The sequence below is a fragment of the Amblyraja radiata genome, chromosome 2 (genome assembly GCF_010909765.2).
Source record: "Amblyraja radiata isolate CabotCenter1 chromosome 2, sAmbRad1.1.pri, whole genome shotgun sequence".
In the NCBI taxonomy this organism is placed as follows: domain Eukaryota; kingdom Metazoa; phylum Chordata; class Chondrichthyes; order Rajiformes; family Rajidae; genus Amblyraja; species Amblyraja radiata.
In genome coordinates, this window is record NC_045957.1 from 128450805 (window position 1) to 128474468 (window position 23664).

Here is a 23664-nt window from a genome sequence, read left to right on the forward strand (position 1 = left end):
GACATGGTGAATGGATGTCTTTAGGATTTTTTTGCCCTTGTAATTTCAGCATGTTATGGCATTGTTCAAGTACCCACTGGACCGTGGTTTTGCAGAAAATGTGAATCGCAAGAGAGAGCTGCCCGAGTGGTGAGTCCCGTGTTTTTAGTATGTTTTTCGCAATGCTTTAGTTATGTCGCCAATATATTTTAATGTTTTGCAATAGATTTCAGCATAAGCAAAAATTGATATTTTTCGATTTTCAGCATCTGCATTTTTTTTTTAACTTTTCGACGTAAAAAAGTGACTATTTAGAAATTGTGTTGCCGATCATAAACGCAATACTTTAGCATTATTGTCAGCAACTGTTTATTTATATTTTAAAATAATTGCGTTCTAATTTTGAAAAGCGAAATAATAGCGACAGAATAGCTCTGCAGTCAAACACGTGCCGCATTTTGCAAAACACTACGACAAAATGATCCAGTGGCATAACAAAGCTGTTCAGATGGCTGTGATCCCTTCCCTTCCCCCTTTTATTATTGCTCACGTGCCTGTTTTGCAGAGAATGTGGACTTTTTTTAAATTCCCCAGTTGTTTGGTGTCGATTGGTCGAGCAATTACGTTGCGAGCTCGGTGCCGTCATCATGGTGTGCTTTCAGTACATGATAAGCGGCCTCCCAAGGTGACGAAAATAAAATATGCGGAAGACTATGTGAGTGCTGCTATTTGCAGTATGTAGGGCAGCGCCTTAACGACATTCACTAAGTCAGGCAGCAAGAGGGAGTTTTTTTTCTCCCCAAAACCAAAGGATCGACCTCTCAGTACGTTTTCTGATTATTCAGTTGCGGTGGTTCTATTTTTAGTAATTTGAAAAGAAAAGAAAACGCACTAGTTCCGATGTTTAGTCATTGCCTTCTATTTTACTTATTTCAACTGGTTGAGTTTCGATTGCGGGGATTAGAACGCTTATTTGCGTCTTCACCAAACGACTGCATTCGGGTGCTCTTCTGCGTTAACGTGGGGGGATGGGGAATGTATATAATTCCGGCACCGTTTTTCAGCAGATTGGGACGAAACAAATGGGCGTTTTAGCTCAGTTCTATTATGTTTTGAAGTTTTTTTGTATGTTTCGCATACCGTTGATGATTAGACTGAAACACTAAAATAGTGACGTTATCAACGCAGCGAGCCACCCTGATTTGCTACAGGGTGCATACAGAATATTGTTGAAGTATACGAGGTTAGGCGTTTGAATTGCAGCCGATATCGAGAAATGACAGATGATTTAATTCGTGGTGATTAATTCTACCCACATTATAGTTTAGCAGTAAACGCCATTATTTTACATGTTGTGTAGAGTCAGCACCTGACTTTCTATTTTTTCCCAAGAAATGTGAACTTTGCCCTCATAAGGATGGCGCTCTCAAGAGGACTGACAACTGCGGTAAGTTCATCTCCATATTAATGAAATAAACGACCTCTTTACGACGATTTTATAACTTTGGTGATTGTGTTTGTAGTAAATGTATTTGTATTTTTAACAAAAGAAACGTGCAGTGTGTGAATGTGTTATGAATAGACAAAATGTACTGGTTAGTTTGCCTTTTACTGATTGGCACTTTGGCTGGAAAATACATATGAGGCATGTTGAATGTCTTAGCGTTTTGCAATCACTATTTTAATGGACTACACCATTTATTATGTAGGGGTAGTTATTATTGATGCAAGTAATCACTTCAACATTGAATTGATTTCATTTTTTTGTGACAGCTACAGAAATAAATAGTTTTCAAGTTACTTGTGTGTGGATACATGCAAATATGGGCATGGTTATCAGGAACAGTTACTGCTTTTGTCTGTAGATCCTATTGTTAATACCGAAATAGTGTCAAATATATTCTAATTGTGTGTGATTGGTACATTGTTTCGCATTATTTTCATATTTTAAGGCATTTTTTGAGTACTTTCTAAGTGTACTCCATCTAGTGGTTGGTTGCTTGTGAATTGGGTTCTGTGATTTTTTTTAAACATATGCTTAATCACGTGGTTTGTAGGAATATATACGTTTGAAGCATAGCATTAATAGTACTTGTTCAGTTTTCTGTATGTAAAATGGAATATTGGAATAAGTTTCAAATTTGTTTATTTAAAATGGGAATTAAAACTAAATTGAAGCTCCACTACCTTTATGTTTGTCATTGTTTGTTTGTGATAATGTGCTTGACATTTTTTTTGCATTCTAGAATTATTGTATTCTAATTAAATTGTTCCATCATAATTTTAATATAAGTACATGACAGACAAAAGTGGTAGATAGAAACCAGGTTCATTTTTAAGTACTGATACCCAGCTGGGTGGAGCAACTCCATCTACATAGATAGGTCAGTACGTGCTGAGAAGCAACTTTTTTAGAGCTTTTAAAGCAAGTCACTGTACAGATAGTTACAATAAGCAGACCATTCTGAGGAATCTACTTGAAAGATGCAGCGTTATGCACATTGTTAACTGATCAAGCCGATGTCCTCTTGCTAAAATAATGCACGCCAAAATTTTTCTATTGAAACATAGAAACATAAAAAATAGGTGCAGGAGGAGGCCATTCGGCCCTTCGAGCCATTCATTGTGATCATGGCTGATCGTCCCCTATCAATAACCCGTGCCTGCTTTCTCCCCATATCCCTTGACTCCACTAGTCCCTAGAGCTCTATCTAACTCTCTCTTAAATCCTTGAATCATTATCCAGTAAAATCTTCTGTAGTAAATTTCATGTTTGCAAATAGAAAGTGAAGACCAGGTCTAGTTGTCTTTAGTAGTCTTTAACCGTTTGGAACGCTCTGTGTAGGAAGGAACTGCAGATGCTGATTTAAACCAAACATAGATACAAAAGGTGAACAGGTCTCGACCCGAAACATCACCCATTCCTTCTCCAGAGATGCTGCCTGTCCTGCTGAGTTACTCCAGCTTTTTGTGTCTATATTGAGGCACTGTACTTGCACATGAAGAATTGCTAGCTGAGTGGAGAGCTTCTCATTTTTGTGAAGCCGTACTCAAGCAAAGGGTAATTAATTTAGTGTAAAGATGCGATATGGAAAAATCTTTGAGTGTAAAGATGTGATAAGGTAGGATCTCCTTTTACTTTCCATTTTGTGAGTCTCTTTTCCTTGTTCCTTCCAGGGAGACATTGACTGACTGGTATTTGTTCAATGAGCTTATCTGTTAGGTAAACTTACTAGGTCAGGAGAGCATTAGGCCAAATCTATAATGCAACTGTCTTAGAATTATAATACCATATTAAAACAATGACAAACCTAATTGTGAAGGCTTCATGGATAATATTGAAAATTTTGTATTTTTTAAAGAAAAATGTTCACTTTGACTTAACAGTGAATGAGAGCAAATGGATATATGGTATATGTAGCAACGGTATGTAACGCGCTCTTTAAAAATTATTTTGAGTGTGGGAAACGTATTAGTTTGTATGTGTTGCCCACTTTATATAGTGCATTAAACTGGACACCTAATTTATGTTTCATATGTCCCTGTTCTTATTAGATACTACACGATAAGAACATGGTGGTTTGTGTTTTAATCAGATTCCTTGTTTGACACAGTGTGGTTTATATTTCCTGAAACTGGAAGTCTTTCAGACAACATCAACATTTCTGTAATTTACAGGATTGTATGCTTCCATTTAGAAATCCAAGTGGCATGGTTATTTCAAATAATACATTTGTTGTACGCTTGCATAAGCGTGATGATATATTGGTAAATCTGACATTTTTTGTGAGCATTTTTTAAAACGAGTTAATGAAAGTGAAAGAATACATGATCGTCTTACATAGAAACATAGAAACATTGAAAATAGGTGCAGGAGTAGGCCATTCGAGTCTGCACCGCCATTCCATATGATCATGGCTGATCATCCAACTCAGTATCCCGTACCTGCCCTCTCTCCATACCCCCTGATCCCTTTAGGCACAAGGGCCACATCTAACTCCCTCTTAAATATAGCCAATGAACCGGCCTCAACTACTTTCTGTGGCAGAGAATTCCACAGATTCACCACTCTCTGTGTGGAAAAGAAAATTCTCATCTCGGTCCTAAAAGACTTCCCCCTTATCCTTGAACTGTGACCCCTTGTTCTGGACTTCCCCAACATCGGGAACAATCTTCTTGCATCTAGCCTGTCCAACCCCTCAAGAATTTTGTCTTACATTGGTATAGAGTTCTAACTGCATTAAAAGGCATCACTGATGTTGATCATGGCAGTTTCAGGAATGATTGCAGTAATCATACATTAATGTTTATTGTCTTGGCCTATTAAGTCATTAAACTTGTATTGCTTGAAGTTACTGAATGATAATGAGAATATGTTTACCAGAACATTTTTGATGATGAATTTGAGGAAAAGCTACAAAGTCGGTGAATGCTAAAGGCAAACCTATTTTTAGCAGGTCTTTTAATCAGTGAGTTTCTACAAATTTACATTCGATTGTGGCCAAGTGTCCAAGAATTGTCTTCTAGGAAATTTGGCAATACCAGCATATACCAATCTAATATAAAAGCATCTCTGGACTTATTAGTGTGAAGTTGCTTCTCAGCACGTACTGACCTATCTATGTAGATGGAGTTGCTCCACCCAGCTGGGTATCAGTGGCTTTTGTTGGGTGAATCACAGGTATATTTAAATATAAAATGAATGCATAGTTTATGAATTTTGCTACCGTTCTACATATGCAAATCACACACACTTTAAATCTTGCCATGTTATAAATTTTAGCGTTTGATGTACCAACAGACCTGTTGAACAGAATTTTTAGACTGGTTCAATCAAATGATTTGAAATTATAACTGACATTTAATTAAGTTAATTTTGTCGTTGCTGTTTGTAGTTGAGTGTCTATGTTGACATCTTTGAACAAATGTTGAAATTGCTCAAAAATGTTTTTTTTTAAACGTCTGTACTTTTAAATACAACATTTTGTAGTAAATTCACCTAGTAATAATATGCACTTACAGGATGAGTATTTTGTATCTTTTCAAGTATTGTAAAGTAAATTTTGCTATATTTTGGTAAAGATGATTCATTCTTGGCAAGGGTGTGGAAAATCATTGACTTTCTCAATTTAAATAGTTAGTTAACAGCCATGACAGGCAATAAACCTTTAAAGCCAATATTGGATTGTCTGACTCTGCTGGTAGGTGGCTAGTGTTAGTAATTCAGGAAAATTTATTGTGTAAAAGTGGTTTTGGTCTTTTAAAATTGTCAGGAAAATCTGCTTGTAAAATGTTCTTTTCCAATTCATGAGTACATGGACATATGTTATTCAACCTCTAAATAGGCTATTTACTTAATTGCATTCAGCATTATATTTGTGCCATGCAGTACTTTTTAAATTTATACTCTCAATCGGTTTTGCATTTCTCTTTTAAGGTTTGCTTTATCAGTGCCTTCCAGATATAACCACAATTGTATTAGATGAAGGAACTAGTTATTTCGAAACGTATTGTTTCTGGCTGTTGAAAATCCTGAATGTAAAGATTGTTGTACATTTTACTAATTTGCTATCCAATGCTCATGGTTATTTTTTTTTTCTCTGATTCCTTTAGTTATCTCACCTGAGTGTTAATTATATGCAGTCTATAACTTTTTTGCTAATAAACTGGAGATGTCAAGCTAAGCAGTATTGTTTTCATCATCCAAGTTTGCGTATTTGTCAGCAGGAGAAAGCTATCCTAGTCTTAAGAAATGGGGCTAGCAGCCTGTTATTAGTTTGATTCATGGAGCCATCCTGTTTGCATAGCATAACATGCACTGTGGTGTATTTGGCTGCTTATTGATGAGTAGAGCGCTGGGATTCATTGGGTTCAAGTTTGCTGCATATAAATTTGTGCAGTACCATTTACCAATTGCATACAGTTTTGGTCTCCTAATCTGAGGAAAGACATTCTTGCCGTAGAGGGAGTACAGAGAAGGTTCACCAGACTGATTCCTGGGATGTCAGGACTTTCATATGAAGAAAGACTGGATAGATTCGGCTTGTACTCGCTAGAATTTAGAAGATTGAGGGGGGATCTTATAGAAAGTTACAAAATTCTTAAGGGATTGGACAGGCTAGATGCAGGAAGATTGTTCCTGATGTTGGGGAAGTCCAGAACAAGGGGTCACAGTTTAAGGATAAGGGGGAAATCATTTAGGACCGAGATGAGAAAAACATTTTTCACACAGAGTGGTGAATCTCTGAAATTCTCTGCCACAGAAGGTAGTTGAGGCCAGTTCATTGGCTATATTTAAGAGGGAGTTAGATGTGTCCCTTGTGGCTAAAGGGATCGGGATATGGAGAGAAGGCAGGTACAGGATACTGAGTTGGATGATCAGCCATGATCATATTGAATGGCGGTGCAGGCTCGAAGGGCCGAATGGCCTACACTGCACCTATTTTCTATGTTTCTGTGTTTCTACCCTCTCAAGTCAGGTGGTCACTTGTTCATTATACTTTGTCAGTCTATTGGACTTGGGTGACATCGCAACTAAGTAAGACTTTTGGAGATGCAAGAGACTACAGATGCTGGAATCTAGAGCAACTAACAATCTGCTGGAGAAATTAATTGCTTTGAGCAACATTTGTGAGTGGTAAGGAAAAGTCGATGTTTTTGGTCAAAACCCTGCATTGGAACAGGTGATGAGGGTTTTGATGTGAAATATTGACTATTCCTTTCCACCTACAGATGCTGCTCGACCTGCAGAGTTCCTCCAGCAGATTGCTTGTAACTCTGATTTTTGTCTTCCTTAACAATGCTGTACATAGGTTTACAGAATACTCCATTAGATGGTAAGTACATATAGACAATCATAATTTGACACATTTTTACTTTCAGTCACAGGGAATTGAGGACAATTTAATACCCCCATCTAGTAAACACAAAAAAATATGACACATCTGGATTTAACTCTCAGGCCTGCTGGTTCATATGGTCCAGTTCCAGATTAAGCAATATATTTAACAACTGAAACAATTAGGAAAACTGAGAACATTACTTTTTAATTGAGCTTACGTTAGTTTGAGGGTTGAAAGGTCATTTATATCCAAGTAGCAGGAAATGTACAAATCTTTAGAAGGGTTTTGTTTGTAACAGTATTGCAATTAAAAAGTAAGGTATAATCAGATGTGAGCATTTAAATATAAATTAGATTGGCTTTTTAAATTAATTGGTATGCTTTGTAAGGTGTTAAAGTTTTGTCATGTTTTTTGCTTGTGCAAACAAATGAGAGAAAGTGTAAACGTGGGGCAATGTTAAGACTATAAAGTATTTTCTATTTATGTTTACAAGGCTGATGTATGGTCTTGAATCATCAAAAAAAAAATCCCCTTTTCAATCCTTCTATCTTATTGGGAAGGAAAATGCATCAGATTTTTATTTTTTATTTTAATAACTAGTTACTTGATTTGATATCTCTTCCAATAGCCCTAAGGCAACTAGAGGTGTTGTACTAGTGTATTTATGGTACTGGTGGGCCAAAGTTCAAATAAAAATAAAGCCTAGGCTATAACTAATAGGCTATGGAAAAATATATGCATTTCATATAATCACTCGAGGGAAGATTGTTTTCTTTTTGATGTTTTCTCTCAAAAAATATTTGATACTTGATGTTCTTTATTCTTTGGGTTCCTCTGGGTTTGTTTATACATAGTAGTTAACATTACAGGAGGGGGATGGTGTTAGAAATGTGAACCATCTGGGTGATTGTTGGGAATGCTGAGCTACAAGGTTCTTTGTTGGTCTTTCACCAATGTTTCCCACGTGTGTCTGCTATAGTGCCAGTTAACAGCACAGTACACTTAATGTGTCATACTTTTAAACTATTAGCTTGGAAACCCCACAAGACAAGGAAATGTTATGTGCCAACTGTTCAACGCATTCAACATTATACTAGGATTTCCAACTTGGTCAATTTAATATGAATGTAATTTTTTTATTGCTAATTCTAATTTAAGGGATGTTTTTATTGCAGATTTTTTTTGCTTTTAAAATTATAAGCTTTGTGACATCATGTAGTTTATAATGTGTTTTGTTTTTTTGTTTTGTTTGGTTTACGTGCAGGTTGGGCCCATGTGGTTTGTGCACTTTATATTCCAGAGGTGCAGTTTGCAAATGTTACTACAATGGAACCTATTGTACTACAGTACGTTCCCCATGAACGCTTCAACAAGGTAACTAAATTATTAAAACAAACCCAAAATTATGCTAATTTTCCCAGGTAGTTTGTAGTGTAAGCATACATACACTTCTGGAAAAAATGTTTTGGATGTGATTCTTGGGACTCCTTTTGCTTTTATTTTGACTAGTTCTTGGCTAGACTTAGTGCTTTGAAGACGTGTTATACTTCTTTTGTATTCTGCGGAAACATCTAATTTTCATACAACTTGATTGTCTTCCAGGGCACAGCATTGCTTATCCATCTCTGAAATGTATTCTGATATAAATGTTAGTTACATTGATCCAGCAGATTCCCTCCACATTTGTAGTTTAAAATGGAATTAGCCTTTTTCAAGTGGCTGAGGCATTTTGCTTATATTAAATCATATCCAATATCTCTTCCTATATTGTGCATTGTGGGAAATGGACTTGGAAACAATTACTACATACAGCACCCCATGTATTATTACCTGGACAACTTAGAAATGACCATACTTTCACTCTGTGTGATAGCAAATCTATTTGTCAGCTTCTTTTATTTAGATTATTTCTTCCCAATTTTTTCCATCATTGAGGTTTCCCATCTGATATAGTTTACCAATCAGTTTGTTTCAGGTGCGGAAAACCCGGGGGGGGGGGGCCATAGGGGACACGTCCCCCCCCCATGTTTTGAGAGGTGGGGGACATCCCCGCCAGGTTAACCTGCCTGGGCTTGCGGGAAATATGGCCAGCGCGGAGAAGCAACGCTGGTATCCCGTCAGTCCAGACAGGGCTGTAGTTAACCCGGTGAGACAGGCAGTTGAGCTGCATTTAGCACTGGATTGAGCCTCCGAAGCCTCGCGCGCGCGCGTGTATGTGTGCTCAAGCGCGCGCAGCCGGCAAAAAATTGTGTCACCCGTCCCCTCCATGTTTTGATAGTGAGTTCCGCTCTTTGTTTGTTTTATCGCCATTGCTTTTCACACCTGCTCTTTCCCCCTCGTCCCAGTGAAAGCAACAATAGGCTTACCCTTGTCTTCGCATTCTACTCCACAATTGAACAATAATCTTCTAAATTTTCTCTACTTTCTATGAGATTTCAACATCTTCTCTTCAAATCCCCTCTGCAGGTGCTGCAGTGGTTAGCATTGCGATCTCAGCTCCAGCCACCTAGGTTCCCTCCTGACATTGGGGGCTGTCCGTGTGGCGTTTAAATGTTCATCCTGTGACCATTAGAAGACAGTGGGGTATTAGGAACAATCTGCATGGCTTTTTACGCAGCAGGTCATGTCTTACTAACTTGATTCGTTTTTTTTGAGGAGGTGACATAGGTGATCGATGAGGATACGGTGGTGGATGTTGTCTAGGATTTTAATAAGGCAGTTCATAAATGCTTCATGGCTGAGCTAGAAGATTAGGATATATGGTATTAACAGTGACTTGTCATATGTGTTCAGAACTGGCTTACTAATAGAAGACTGAGGGTTGTGGTGGAAAGACAATATTCAGGCTGGAGGTATTGACCAGAGGAGTTTCACAGGGATCTGTGCTGGGACCTCTGCTGTTTGTGATGTATATAAAAGACTTGGACGTAAACATAGACTGGATGGATATTAATCAAAGATGGATATTAATCCGAACAAATGTTAGGTGTTGCACTTTGGAAGGTTAAATGTAAAAGGAAAATATACAACTAATGTAATTACCCTCAACAACATTGATGTACAGAGAGATCTTGGAGTCCAAGACCATAACTCCTTGAAATTAGATAGTTATAAATAAGGCATATGGTACGTGTGCTTTCCTAGGATGGGATTTTGAGTGTCAAAATCTCTTATGCAGCTTTGTAAGCCCATTTTTGGAGTATTGCGTGCAGTTCTGATTTCCCCATTACAGAAAGGATGTGAAGGCTTTGGAATGGGTGAAGAGGAGCAGAGTGGGGACTATGTTTACTCAAGAAATAGGTCATTTTTGATGTCCCAGAATGGAAAACCTCAACTTGGGAGCTACCTTTAGCTTCACAATTTGCAACTCTTCAATCCATAAGAATCTAAATGTGGCCTCACCAATGTCTTGTACAGCCAACATGAACGTTGATTTAGCTAATTTCAAGTAACTCCTGCATTCCCCTCTCCCCCAACCTAGTCATAGAAACATAGAAAATAGGTGCAGGAGTAGGCCATTCGGCCCTTCGAGCCTGCACCGTCATTCAATATGATCATGGCTGATCATCCAACTCAGTATCCTGTACCTGCCTTCTCTCCATACCCCCTGATCCCTTTAGCCACAAGGGCCACATCTAACTCCCTCTTAAATATAGCCAATGAACTGGCCTCAACTACCTTCCGCGGCAGAGAATTCCAGAGATTCACCACTCTCTGTGTGAAAAAAGTTTTCCTCATCTCGGTCCTAAAAGATTTCCCCCTTATCCTTAAAGAGTGACCCCTTGTTCTATGGCAAGAATATCTTTCCTCAGATTAGGAGACCAAAACTGTACGCAAAACTGTACACAATACTCCAGGTGTGGTCTCACCAAGACCCTGTACAACTGCAGTAGAACCTCCCTGCTCCTATACTCAAATCCTTTTGCTATGAATGCTAACATACCATTCGCCTTCTTCACTGCCTGCTGCACCTGCATGCCTACTTTTAATGACTGGTGTACCATGACACCCAGGTCTCGTTGCATCATTATACTGCATCTGCCATGCATTTGCCCACTCACCTAGCCTATCCAAGTCACCTTGCAGCCTCCTAGCATCCTCCTCACAGCTAACACTGCCCCCCTAGCTTCGTGTCATCCGCAAACTTGGAGATGTTGCATTCAATTCCCTCGTCCAAATCATTAATATATATCGTAAATAGCTGGGGTCCCAGAACTGAGCCTTGCGGTACCCCACTAGTCACTGCCTGCCATTGTGAAAAGGACCCGTTACTCCTACTCTTTGCTTCCTGTCTGCCAACCAGTTCTCTATCCACATCAATACTGAACCCCCAATACCGTGTGCTTTAAGTTTGTATACTAATCTCTTATGTGGGACCTTGTCGAAAGCCGTCTGAAAGTCGAGATATAACACATCCACTGGTTCTCCCTTATCCACTGTACTAGTTACATCCTCGAAAAAGTCTATAAGATTCGTCAGACATGATTTACCCTTCATAAATCCATGCTGACTTTGTCCAATAATTTCACCACTTTCCAAATGTGCTGCTGTCCCATCTTTAATAACTGATTCTAGCAGTTTCCCCACTACCAACGTTAGACTAACTGGTCTGTAATTCCCCGTTTTCTCTCTCCCTCCCTTTTTAAAAAGTGGTGTTACATTAGCTACCCTCCAATCCTCAGGAACTGCTCCAGAATCTAAAGAGTTTTGAAAAATTATCACTAATGCATCCACTATTTCTGGGGCTACTTCCTTAAGTACTCTGGGATGCAGCCTATCTGGCCCTGGGGATTTATCGGCCTTTAATCCATTCAATTTACCTAACACCACTTCCTGGCTAACCTGGATTTCACTCAGCTCCTCCATCTCATTTGACCCCCGGTCCCCTGCTATTTCCGGCAGTTTTTTTATGTCTTCCTTAGTGAAGACAGAACCAAAGTTGTTATTCAATTGGTCTGCCATGTCCTTGTTCCCCATGATCAATTCACCCGTTTCTGACTGCAAGGGACCTACATTTGTTTTAACTAATCTTTTTCTCTTCACATATCTATAAAGGCTTTTGCAGTCAGTTTTTATGTTCCCTGCCAGTTTTCTTTCATAATCTATTTTCCCTTTCCTAATTAAGCCCTTTGTCCTCCTCTGCTGGTCTCTGAATTTCTTCCAGTCCTCTGGTAGGCTGCTTTTTCTGGCTAATTTGTACGCTTCATCTTTTGTTTTGATACTATCCCTGATTTCCCTTGTTATCCACGGATGCACTACCTTCCCTGATTTATTTTTTTGCCAAACTGGGATGAACAATTGTAGTTCATCCATGCAGTCTTTAAATGCCTTCCATTGCATATCCACCGTCAACCCATTAAGAATCAATCGCCAATCTATCTTGGCCAATTCACGTCTCATACCCTCAAAGTTACTTTTCTTTAAGTTCAGGACCCTTGTTTCTGAATTAACGATGTCACTCTCCATCCTAATGAAGAACTCAACCATATTATGGTCACTCTTGCCCAAGGGGCCACGCACAACAAGACTGCTACCTAACCCTTCCTCATTACTCAATACCCAGTCTAGAATGCTGACTTCTTCCACTTCACCACCAACTTCCATCCGGCACTCCAATACAACTGGACCATTTCCGACACTTCCCTACCGTTCCTTGACCTCACCATCTCCATCGCAGGGGACAGACTTCTGACCGACATACACTACAAATCAACTGACTCACATGGCTATCTGGACTACACGTCTTCCCACCCTGCCCCCTGTAAAGACTCCATCCCCTACTCCCAATTCCAGGGTCTCATCCATACCCCGCAACACTGCTCTCTCTCCCCATCCCCGCACTCACAACAAGGGCAGAGTCCCCCTAGTCCTCACCTTTCACCCCACCAGCCGGCAAATACAACAAATAATCCTCCGCCATTTCGGCCACCTCCAACGTGACCCCACCACTCGCCACAGCTTCCCATCTCCCCCTATGTCTGCCTTCCGCAAAGACCGCTCCCTCCGCAACTCCCTTGTCAATTCTTCCCTTCCCTCCCGTACCACCCCCTCCCCGGGCACTTTCCGTTGCAACCGCAAGAAATGCAACACCTGTCCCTTCACCTCCCCCCTCGACTCTATTCAAGGACCCAAGCAGTCGTTCCAGGTGCGACAAAGGTTCACCTGTATCTCCTCCAACCTCATCTACTGCATCCGCTGCTCTAGATGTCAGCTGATTTACATCGGTGAGACTAAGCGGAGGTTGGGCGATCGTTTCGCCGAACACCTCTGCTCAGTCCGCAATAACCTACCTGAACTCCCGGTGGCTCAGCACTTCAACTCCCCCTCCCATTCCCAATCCGACCTCTCTGTCCTGGGTCTCCTCCTTTGCCAGAGTGAGCAACGCTGGAAATTGGAGGAACAGCACCTCATATTCCGCCTGGGTTGCTTGCGTCCGGATGGCATGAACGTTGAATTCTCCAAGTTTTGCTAGCCCTTGCTGTCTCCTCCCCTTCCTTAACCCTCGAGCTGTCTCCTCCCATCCCCCCGCCCTTGGGCTCCTCATCCCTTTTTCCTTCCTTCTCCCCCCCCACCCCCCATCAGTCTGAAGAAGGGTTTCGCCCCGAAACGTCGCCTATTTCCTTCGCTCCATAGATGCTGCTGCACCCGCTGAGTTTCTCCAGCATTTTTGTGTACCTTCGATCTTCCAGCATCTGCTGTTCCTTCTTGAACACCCAGTCTAAAATAGCCTGCTCTCTCGTTGGTTCCTCTACATGTTGGTTTAGAAAACTATCCCGCATACATTCCAAGAAATCCTCTTCCTCAGCACCCTTGCCAATTTGATTCACCCAATCTATATGTAGATTGAAGTCACCCATTATAACTGTTTTACCTTTGTTGCACGCATTTCTAATTTCCTGTTTGATGCCATCCCCCAACTCCACTACTACTGTTAGGTGGCCTGTACACAACTCCCACTAGCGTTTTCTGCCCCTTAGTGTTTCGCAGCTCTACCCATATCGATTCCACATCCTCTAAGCTAATGTCCTTCCTTTCTATTGCGTTAATCTGCTCTCTAACCAGCAACGCTACCCCACCTCCTTTCCCTTTCTGTCTATCCCTCCTGAATATTGAATATCCCTGGATGTTCAGCTCCCAGCCTTGGTCACCCTGGAGCCATGTCTCCGTGATCCCAACTATATCATAGTCATTAATAGCTATCTGCACATTCAACTCATCCACCTTATTACGAATGCTCCTTGCATTGAAACACAAAGCCTTCAGGCTTGTTTTTACAACACTCTTACCCCTTATACTATTATGCTGAAAAGTGGCCCTTTTTGATTTTTGCCCTGGATTTGCCGGCCTGCCACTTTTACTTTTCACCTTGCTACCTATTGCTTCTACCCTCATTTTACACCCCTCTGTCTCTACGCTCACACATTTAAGAAACCCTTTCCCTTTAACTCCATCCTCCACTATCCCATTCGACACCCATATAACCATATAACAATTACAGCATGGAAACAGGCCATCTCGACCCTTCTAGTCCGTGCCGAACACGTATTCTCCCCTAGTCCCATACACCTGCGTTCAGACCATAACCCTCCATTCCTTTCCCGTCCATATAACTATCCAATTTATTTTTTTAAATGATAAAAACGAACCTGCCTCCACCACCTTCACTGGAAGCTCATTCCACACAGCCACCACTCTCTGAGTAAAGAAGTTCCCCCTCATGTTACCCCTAAACTTCTGTCCCTAAATTCTCAAGTCATGTCCCCTTGTTTGAATCTTCCCTACTCTCAGTGGGAAAAGCTTATCCACGTCAACTCTGTCTATCCCTCTCATCATTTTAAAGACCTCTATCAAGTCCCCCCTTAACCTTCTGCGCTCCAAAGAATAAAGCCCTAACTTGTTCAACCTTTCTCTGTAACTTAGTTGCTGAAACCCAGGCAACATTCTAGTAAATCTCCTCTGTACTCTCTCTATTTTGTTGACATCCTTCCTATAATTAGGCGACCAAAATTGTACACCATACTCCAAAATTGGCCTCACCAATGCCTTGTACAATTTCATCCCAACTTCTATACTCAATGCTCTGATTTATAAAGGCCAGCACACCAAAAGCTTTCTTTATCACCCTATCTACATGAGATTCCACTTTCAGGGAACTGTGCACAGTTATTCCCAGATCCCTCTGTTCACCTGCATTCTTCAATTCCCTACCATTTACCATGTACGTCCTATTTTGATTTGTCCTGCCAAGATGTAGCACCTCACACTTATCAGCATTAAACTCCATCTGCCATCTTTCAGCCCACTCTTCCAACTGGCATAAATCTCTCTGTAGACTTTGAAAATCGACTTCATTATCCACAACCCCACCTATCTTAGTATCATCTGCATACTTACTAATCCAATTTACCACACCATCATCCAGATCATTGATGTACATGACAAACAACAGTGGACCCAACACAGATCCCTGTGGCACACCACTAGTCACTGGCCTCCAACCTGACAAACAACCATCCACCATTACTCTCTGGCATCTCCCATTCAGCCACTGTTGAATCCATCTTGCTACTCCACCATTAATACCCAACCATTGAACCTTCTTAACCAACCTTCCGTGAGGAACCTTGTCAAAGGCCTTACTGAAGTCCATATATACAACATCCACTGCTTTACCCTCATCAATTTCCCGAGTAACCTCGTCAAAAAATTCAAGAAGATTAGTCAAACATGACCTTCCAGGCACAAACCCATGTTGACTGTTCCTAATCAGACCCTGTTTATCCAGATGCTTATATATATTATCTCTAAGTATCCTTTCCATTAATTTGCCCACCACTGACGTCAAACAAACAGGTCTATAATTGCTAGGTTTACTCTGAGACCCCTTTTTAAACAATGGAACAACATGCGCAGTACGCCAATCCTCCGGCAATATTCCCGTTTCTAATGACATTTGAAATATTTCTGTCATTGCCCCTGCTATTTCTACACTAACTTCCCTCAATGTCCTAGGGAATATCCTGTCCGGACCTGGAGACTTATCCACTTTTATATTTCTCAAAAGTGTCAGTACTTCCTCTTCTTTGATCCTCATAGTTTCCATAGCTACTCTACTTGTTTCCCTTACCTCACATAATTCAATATCCTTCTCCTTGGTGAATACCGAAGAAAATAAATTGTTCAATATCTCCCCCATCTCTTTTGGCTCTGCAGATAGCTGTCCACTCTGACTCTCTAATGGACCAACTTTATCCCTCGTTATCCTTTTGCTATTAATATAGCTGTAGAAACCCTTTGGATTTACTTTCACCTTACTTGCCAAAGCAACCTCATATCTTCTTTTAGCTTTTCTAATTTCTTTCTTAAGATTCTTTTTACATTCTTTATACTCCTCAAGCACCTCATTTACTCCATGCTGCCTATAATTATTGTAGATCTCTCTCTTTTTCCGAACCAACCGAACCCCACCCCCCTTATTCAGTTTAAAACCACCTGTGTAGCAGTGGTAAACCTGCCTGCCAGAATGCTGGTCCCACACCTGTTAAGATGCAATCCGTCCCTTTTGTACAGTTCCCCCTTACCCCAAAACAGATCCCAGTGATCTAAGAATCTAAATCCCTGCCCCGTGCACCAGTTCCTCAGCCACACGTTCAGGTCCCGTATCTCCCGGTTCCTGCTCTCGCCAGCACGAGGAACTGGAAGCAAACCGGAGATAACAACCCTGGAGGTCCTGCTTTTCAGCATTTTTCCGAGCTCTCTAAAGTCACGCTCTCTATAGTCATCCTACCAGTTCCACTGTTTGCATCCTTATATCGCTTTCGCTAGCACATCTTCCCTGGCTAGCAATGGACCATTATGGACCACCCTTTGTGAGGTCATCTGTTGCCAGCACCAATTTGTTCTGGCCTTTTCTTGTTCTGTTGCCAGCACCAATTTGTTCTGGCCTTCCCCCCCCCTCCGGCACCTCTGTCATTCACAAAATGCTGGAGGAATGGATGACATTTCGGGTCTCGACCCTTCAGACAGTCTCGACCTGAAACGTCACGCATTCCTTCTCTCCAGAGATGCTGCCTGTCCCATCGTTACTCCAGCATTTTGTGTCTATCTTTGGTTTAAACCAGCATCTGCAGTTCCTTCCTACACTTCTCTGTCTAAAGAAGGGTTCTGACTCAAAAGGTCACCTATTCCAGAGATGCATCCAGACCTGCTAAGTTACTCCAGCCAGCATTTTGTGTCTATCTTCTGATTATCCCTAATCTGCCCATGTTCATCTAAATGGACATACATGTTATCCCTCAGAGTATTCTCAAATAACTCACAGACAACAGATGTTAGATTTACTGCCTGTAATTCTCTGGCTTTTCCCTGCAGTCCTTCTTAAATAGAGGCGCAACATTTGTTGCCCTCCAATGTTCTGGCACCTCATCTATATTTACTGATGAGCCAGGGCCAACTCATCACAGCCAAGGCACCTGCAATTTTGCTCTCTTGCTTTTCACAGTGTCCTCGGATATATCTGCTCAGGCCCAGAAGATTTGTCTACCTTCATATGCATAATACTGAGTGCCCTCAAGATGCTTCAATTGATTGCCCCAAGTTCCCTGTTCCTCGTGTCTTTCTCCATGGTAAAAACAGGAAAAATACTAATTGAAGACCTTGCCCACCTCCTGTGGCTCCATTAGGGTTGACTACTTTGATTCCTGTCCATTTTCTCTGGTTACTCTTTTTGTTTTTCTCTTAATGTGCTTGTAAAATATATCTTAACCGTAATATCAGCCAGAGTTATCTCCTGTCCCCTTTTTGCCCTCCTGATTTCCTTTTTTAGCGTGTTCCTCAGTTTGTGAAACTTCTCCGGGGTACACTTGATCTCAGCTGCTTATACCTGGCCCATGCTTCTGGCCTAAACCAGAGCCTCAATATATCTCATCATCCAAGATTTCATCAGCTTTGCACTTCACTCTAACAGAAACATGCATATCCTAAACTCTTGTCAGCAAACTTTAAAAAACATCCCATGTTAATTTTCCTTCAAACAACCTGCTCCAATCTACTTGAACGATTTCCTGTCTATTATGTTCATAGTTGGCCCTGCCCCGATTTAGATTAAACTTGTGTACCGCTCTCTGTTTCTTGTGTGTCCATCTGTATTTTATTAAAAATAAAAGAAGTATATCGTAGCAAAGATGAGCGGGAGGCAATATGGGGAGAAAAGATGGGTAAGAAGGTAAACTGGCCAAGATTATAAAGGAGGATAGTAAAAGCTTCTTTAGGTATGTGAAGAGGAAAAAAAATGTTAAGACAAGTTGGACCCTTGAAGACTGAAACAGGTGAATTTATTATGGGGAACAAGGAATTGGCAGAGGAGTTGAACAGGTACTTTGGACCCGTCTTCACTAAGGAAGACACAAACAATCTCCCTGATGTACTAGTGACCAGAGGATCTAGGGTGACGGAGGAACTGAAGGAAATTCACATTAGGCAGGAAATGGTGTTGGGTAGACTGATGGGACTGATAAATCCCCAGGGCATGATGGTCTGTAAACCAGGGTACTCAAGGAGGTGGTTCTAGAAATTGTGGACGCATTGGTGATCATTTTTTAATATTCTGTAGATTAAGGATCGGTTCCTGTGGATTGGAGGGTAGCTAATGTTATCCCACTTTTTACGAAAGACGGGAGAGAGAAAACAGGGAATTATAGACCAGTTAGCCTGACATTGGTGGTGGGGAAGATGCTGGAGTCAATTATAAAAGATGAAATAGCGGCACATTTGGATAGCAGTGACAGGATTGTTCTGAGTCAGCATGGATTTACGAAGGGGAAATGTTTTGAGGATGGAACTAGGAAAAAGGACAAGGGAGAGCCAGTGGCTGTAATGTACCTGGACTTTCAGAAAACATTTGATAAGGTCCCACATATGAGATTAGTGGGAAATATTAGAGCACATGGTATTGGGGGTAGGGTACTGACATGGATAGAAAATTAGTTGGCAGACAGGAAACAAAGAGTAGGGATTAACGGGTCCCTTTCAGAATGGCAGGCAGTGACTAGTGAGGTATCGCAAGGCTCGGTTCTGGACCGCAGCTATTTACAATATACATCAATGATTTAGATGAAGGGATTCAAAGTAGCGTTAGCAAAGTTGCAGATGACACAAAGCTGGGTGGCAGTGTGAATTGTGAGGAGGATGCTATGAGGATGCAGGGTGACTTGGACAGGTTGGGTGAGTGGGCAGATGCAGTTTAATGTGGATTAATGTGAGGTTATCCACTTTGGTGCCAAAAACAGGAAGGCAGATTATTATCTGAATGGTGTCAAATTAGGAAAAGGGAAAGTACAACGAGATCTGGGTGTCCTTGTTCATCAGTCACTGAAAGTAAACATGCAGGTACAGCATGCAGTGAAGAAAGCTAATGGCATGTTGGCCTTCATAACAAGAAGAGTTGAGCATCGGAGCAAAGAGGTCCTTCTGCATTTGTAAAGGGCGCTGGTGAGACCGCACCTGGAGTATTGTGCGCAGTTTGGTTTCCAAATTTCAGGAAGGACAATCTTGTTATTGAGGGAGTGCAGCGTAGGTTCACGAGGTTAATTCCCGGGATGGCGGGGCTGTCATATGTGGATAGAATGGAGCGGCTGGGCTTGTATACTCTAGAATTTAGATGGATGAGAGTTCTTATTTAAACATATAAGATTAGAGATACACGCTAGAGGCAGGAAGCGTGTTCCCGATGTTGGGGGAGTTCGGCACCAGGGGCCACAGTTTAAGAATAAGGGGTAGACCATTTAGAATGGAGATGAGGAAAAACCTTTTCACCCAGAGAATTGTGAATCTGTGGAATTTGCTGCCTCAGAAGGCAGCGGAGGCCAAATCTCTGGATGCTTTCAAGAGAGCGTAGATAGAGCTCTTAAAGATAGTGGAGTCAGGGGATATGGTGAGAAGGCAGGAACGGGGTACTGAATGTGGATGATCAGCCATGATCACAGTGAATGACTGTGCTGGCTCAAAGGGCCGAATGGCCTACTCCTGCCCCTATTGTCTTTAACTATCTTAAACCTAAGAGCACAGTGGTCCCTGGTCCCCAAAGTCTCCTCCATGAACACTTCATCCACTTGCCCCATCCTATTTCTTAAGACTACATATTGCCCGAGGAAACATTTCCTGTGCACATTTGACAAGTTCTGCCCCGTCTAAACCTTTTGCACTATGACATTCCCAGTCAATATTGGGAAAATTAAAATTCCCTACTACTACTACTACAACCTTAGTCAAAGGTTTCTAAGGTCTTTTATTGTCACATGCACCAATTAAGGTACTGTGATATGCGAATTACCATACAGCCATACGGAAGAAAAAAAAACAAGACGCACAACTACATCTAAGTTAACATAAACATTCCCCACATTCCTCACTGTGATGGAAGGCAAAAAAGTCCAAGCTTCTTCCTCTTTATTCTCACATGGTCAGGGCAGTCGAACCATCCGTCGGGGCGATCGAAGCTCCTGCAGCCGGCGGTCAAAGCCCCCGCGTCGGGGTGATCGAAACTCTGCGTCGGGGTGATCGAAACCCCGCGCTGGGGTGACAGATTGTTGGCGAGGCAGCCATTGCTGGCCCTACCACAGCTGCCTGCAATCTCCTGGCTTATTTGCTCTTCTAATAAGCGAGTTTAGTATTCCGAAAAATGCAATGAATCATGGGACTTGTCAAATGTCGTACGCGATAAAAATTCTCAACTGTGCTGCTGCATGTATACAGACTCGGCAGGGCAGGCACAATTGAGCCGGACTTAGCGCTTCTCCATGCTGGCTGGAACCCCTCGGGCTGCCACTGGTCCGGGCCGGTGTCCCTTTACCAGATTTCTGTAATGGACACAATGTCCCAGTTGAACGTACCTATCCATACCCTGAGTTCACCTGCCTAGCCCATCGCCTCTCTCCTTTTAAAATTAAGTGCAATTCAACCCAACAATCCATCCTCGCTCCCTGCCTTTCTCCTACCTATTCTGTCCACTAAACTTTCTTTCATCACCATCCATAAAGCCTTCCAGCCTCTCACCTACCTTGGTCCAGCATAGGATCCTACCCCACCTGCCTGTCTAGTTTAAACCCACCCATGTAGCACTAGCGAACCTGCCTGCTAGGATATTGACTTGTCTTTAAAAAGTTCCAGCAGCAATTTTACAGAATGCTGCTTGCGACACAGTCCCTCCACACACACAATGGCATAACTAATAGAACCACTGTTTCACAGCACCATGCTCGTGGGTTGAATACTGACCTTGGATACTGTGTTAGGAGTTTGTACATTCCCCCTATGATGGGATTTCGCTGGATGCTCCAGTTTCCACCTACGTCCCAAAGATTTTTTAAATCGTTCACTTGATGTGGGTATTGCAGACTGAGCCAGCATTTTGCCTATCCCTAATTGTTCGCATGATGGTGAACTGTCTTCTTGAATCACTGATTCAAGTTGCTGACCTTATGTTTGAAGGAAGGTCATCGATGAAGCAGCTGCAGATAGTTGGGCCTAGGGCACTACCGTGAGGCACTTCTGTTGACAGCTCCTGTCCCAATGCTGTGGAGATTGATCTTCAACTCCCAGAACCATCTTCCTTTATGCTAGATATGATTCCAACCAATGGAGGGCTTTCTCCAATTCCTATTGATGAGTTTAGCCAGGTTTTTAGGCACCATACTTGATCAAATGCTTCCTTGATGTTAAGGCCAGTTAGTCTCTCATCTCCTTTGGATTCAGCTCATGTTTGGGCCAATACTGTAATGTGATCAGAATCATGAGAGACTTTGGCAGAATGTGTTGGTTGGTGGGTTAATTAACCACTGTAATTTTTTCCCTGTGTGAATGAGTGGCAGAATCCAGGGGAAGTTGATGAGAATGTGGGGAGAATTAAAAATGGGGATTAATGTAGGATTAGTATAAATACTTTCTTGATAGTCTTGAAACGGGCTGTTCAGCCCAACCAAGATACCCCATCTACGTTAGTCCCATTTGCCTGCATTTGGTCCATATCCCTGTAAACCTTTCCCATCCAAGTGTCTTTTAAATGTTGTTAACAAATGTTATGCCTCCTGTGGCATTTCATTCCATATGCCCACCACCCTCAGTGGAAAAAGTTGTTCCTTGGGTTCCTATTAAGTCTTTCCCCTTGCACCGTAAATCTATGCCCTCGGTTCTTGATTCCCTTACCACAGGTAAAAGACTCCACTTTACCCTGATTAATTCCCCTCCTGTTTTTATGCACCTTTGTAAGATCACTCCTTAACCTCTTGTGCTCCAAGGAATAAAGTCCTAGCTTGCACAATCTTTCCCTATAACCCAGGCCCTCGAGTCCTGGCAACATCCTCATAAATCTTTTCTGCACTCTTTCCAGCTTGATGACATTTTGATGATCAATGTGGAGTCGCTGGGCAAAGGGCCTGTTTCTGTTCTGTAACTTTCTATGGCTGACTATTTTGTATAGCAAGAGGTTTAACACAGTCCTTGTAAAATAGTGTCTTATTGAATTTAGTGACGTGCTGCAGGCGCTTAATGTGGGAAAGTGTGAGTTCATTCACTTTGGTTGGAGGATTCAAAAGGCAGTCTATTATCTAAATGGAGAGAGATTACAAATAAGTGGAGTACAGAAGGATCTAGTTGTTCTCTCGCCTGAATAACAAAGTTAGCATGCAGGTGCAGCGTAATTAAGAAGGCCCATGGCATATTGGCCTTCTATTACAAGAGGGTTGGAATTTAGAAATGGGCAAGTATTGTTACAATTGTGCAGGTGTTCTTAAGATGATACCTGGAGAATTGTATACATGTTTAAAAAATGATATACTAATGCTGGAGGCAGTTCAGGAGAGATTTACTTGGTTAATTCCTGGAAGAGAGGATTGTCCTCTCATAAACAGTTAATAAAATTGGATCTGTATTCTTTGGTGTTTAGAAGAATGAAGGTTATTTCATTGAAACAGTATAATATTCTAAGGGAGCACTCCAATTAGATGTTGAGATGGTTCCACCCCTGGGAGAATCTCAAATGAGGGGAAATAGTTACTGGATAAAGGAGTGGTGTTTTAAAACTGAGATGGCGACAAATGTCTTCTTGCATAGGGTGGAAAATTTCCTGGAATTCTCCGTCCTGCAGGATTCTGGAGGCTATATCATTGATTTACTGAGATGGTTGATACATTTTTGAAAGATCAGAAATTTGAGGATTGTGGCGAATTAACAAATTTACAGGAGGACTTTGATAAACATGCAGATTGTGCAAATAATTGACAAATGAAGTTCAACATGGAGATAGTACATGCCCGAGAGGTCACATCAAAGTTGCAAAAGGAATGAGGGAATGAACATAGTGATTCTTAGAATGCAGGTACATTAATGCGGGACGACAGATGGCACAATGGGCTAAGTGTTCGGCTGGCAACCGGAAGGTAGCCGGTTCGAATCCCGCTTGGAGTGCATACTGTCGTTGTGTCCTTGGGCAAGACACTTCACCCACCTTTGCCTGTGTGTGAATGTGTGTGAGTGATTGGTGGTGGTCGGAGGGGCCGTAGGCGCAGATTGGCAGCCACGCTTCCGTCAGTCTGCCCCAGGGCAGCTGTGGCTACAGAAGTAGCTTACCACCACCGAGTGTGACTGAGGAGTGAATGAATAATGCGGTGTAAAGCGCCTTGAGTATTAGAAAGGCGCTATATAAATCCCATCCATTATTATTAATCACTAAAGTAGTACCACAGGTTAATAAGGCTATAAATAAAGAGAACGTTTTCTTTCACAAGTGATTGAACTGAAATATATGGTAAGAAACTTGCATCATATTTTGGTTAGACCACACTTCGCC

General features: G+C 41.7%; 1 protein-coding gene across 8 annotated transcripts in view; it reads left to right on the top strand.

Annotated features, from left to right (window-relative positions):
* The window catches only part of mllt10 (MLLT10 histone lysine methyltransferase DOT1L cofactor), a 254428-nt gene that overhangs the window by 13039 nt on the left and 217725 nt on the right, over window positions 1-23664 (top strand). For 2 of the 8 annotated variants that reach the window (XM_033015430.1, XM_033015441.1), the window contains exons 2-3: window positions 50-129; window positions 1372-1426. In XM_033015430.1, the coding sequence (XP_032871321.1) occupies window positions 1397-1426 (30 nt within the window). In that variant the 5' untranslated portion in view covers window positions 50-129; window positions 1372-1396. Of the gene's footprint in view, window positions 1-49; window positions 130-621; window positions 804-1366; window positions 1427-6711; window positions 6816-8085; window positions 8196-23664 lie in introns of those variants that run through there. The other 6 variants (XM_033015428.1, XM_033015422.1, XM_033015429.1 and 3 more) reach the window with 6 other exon arrangements.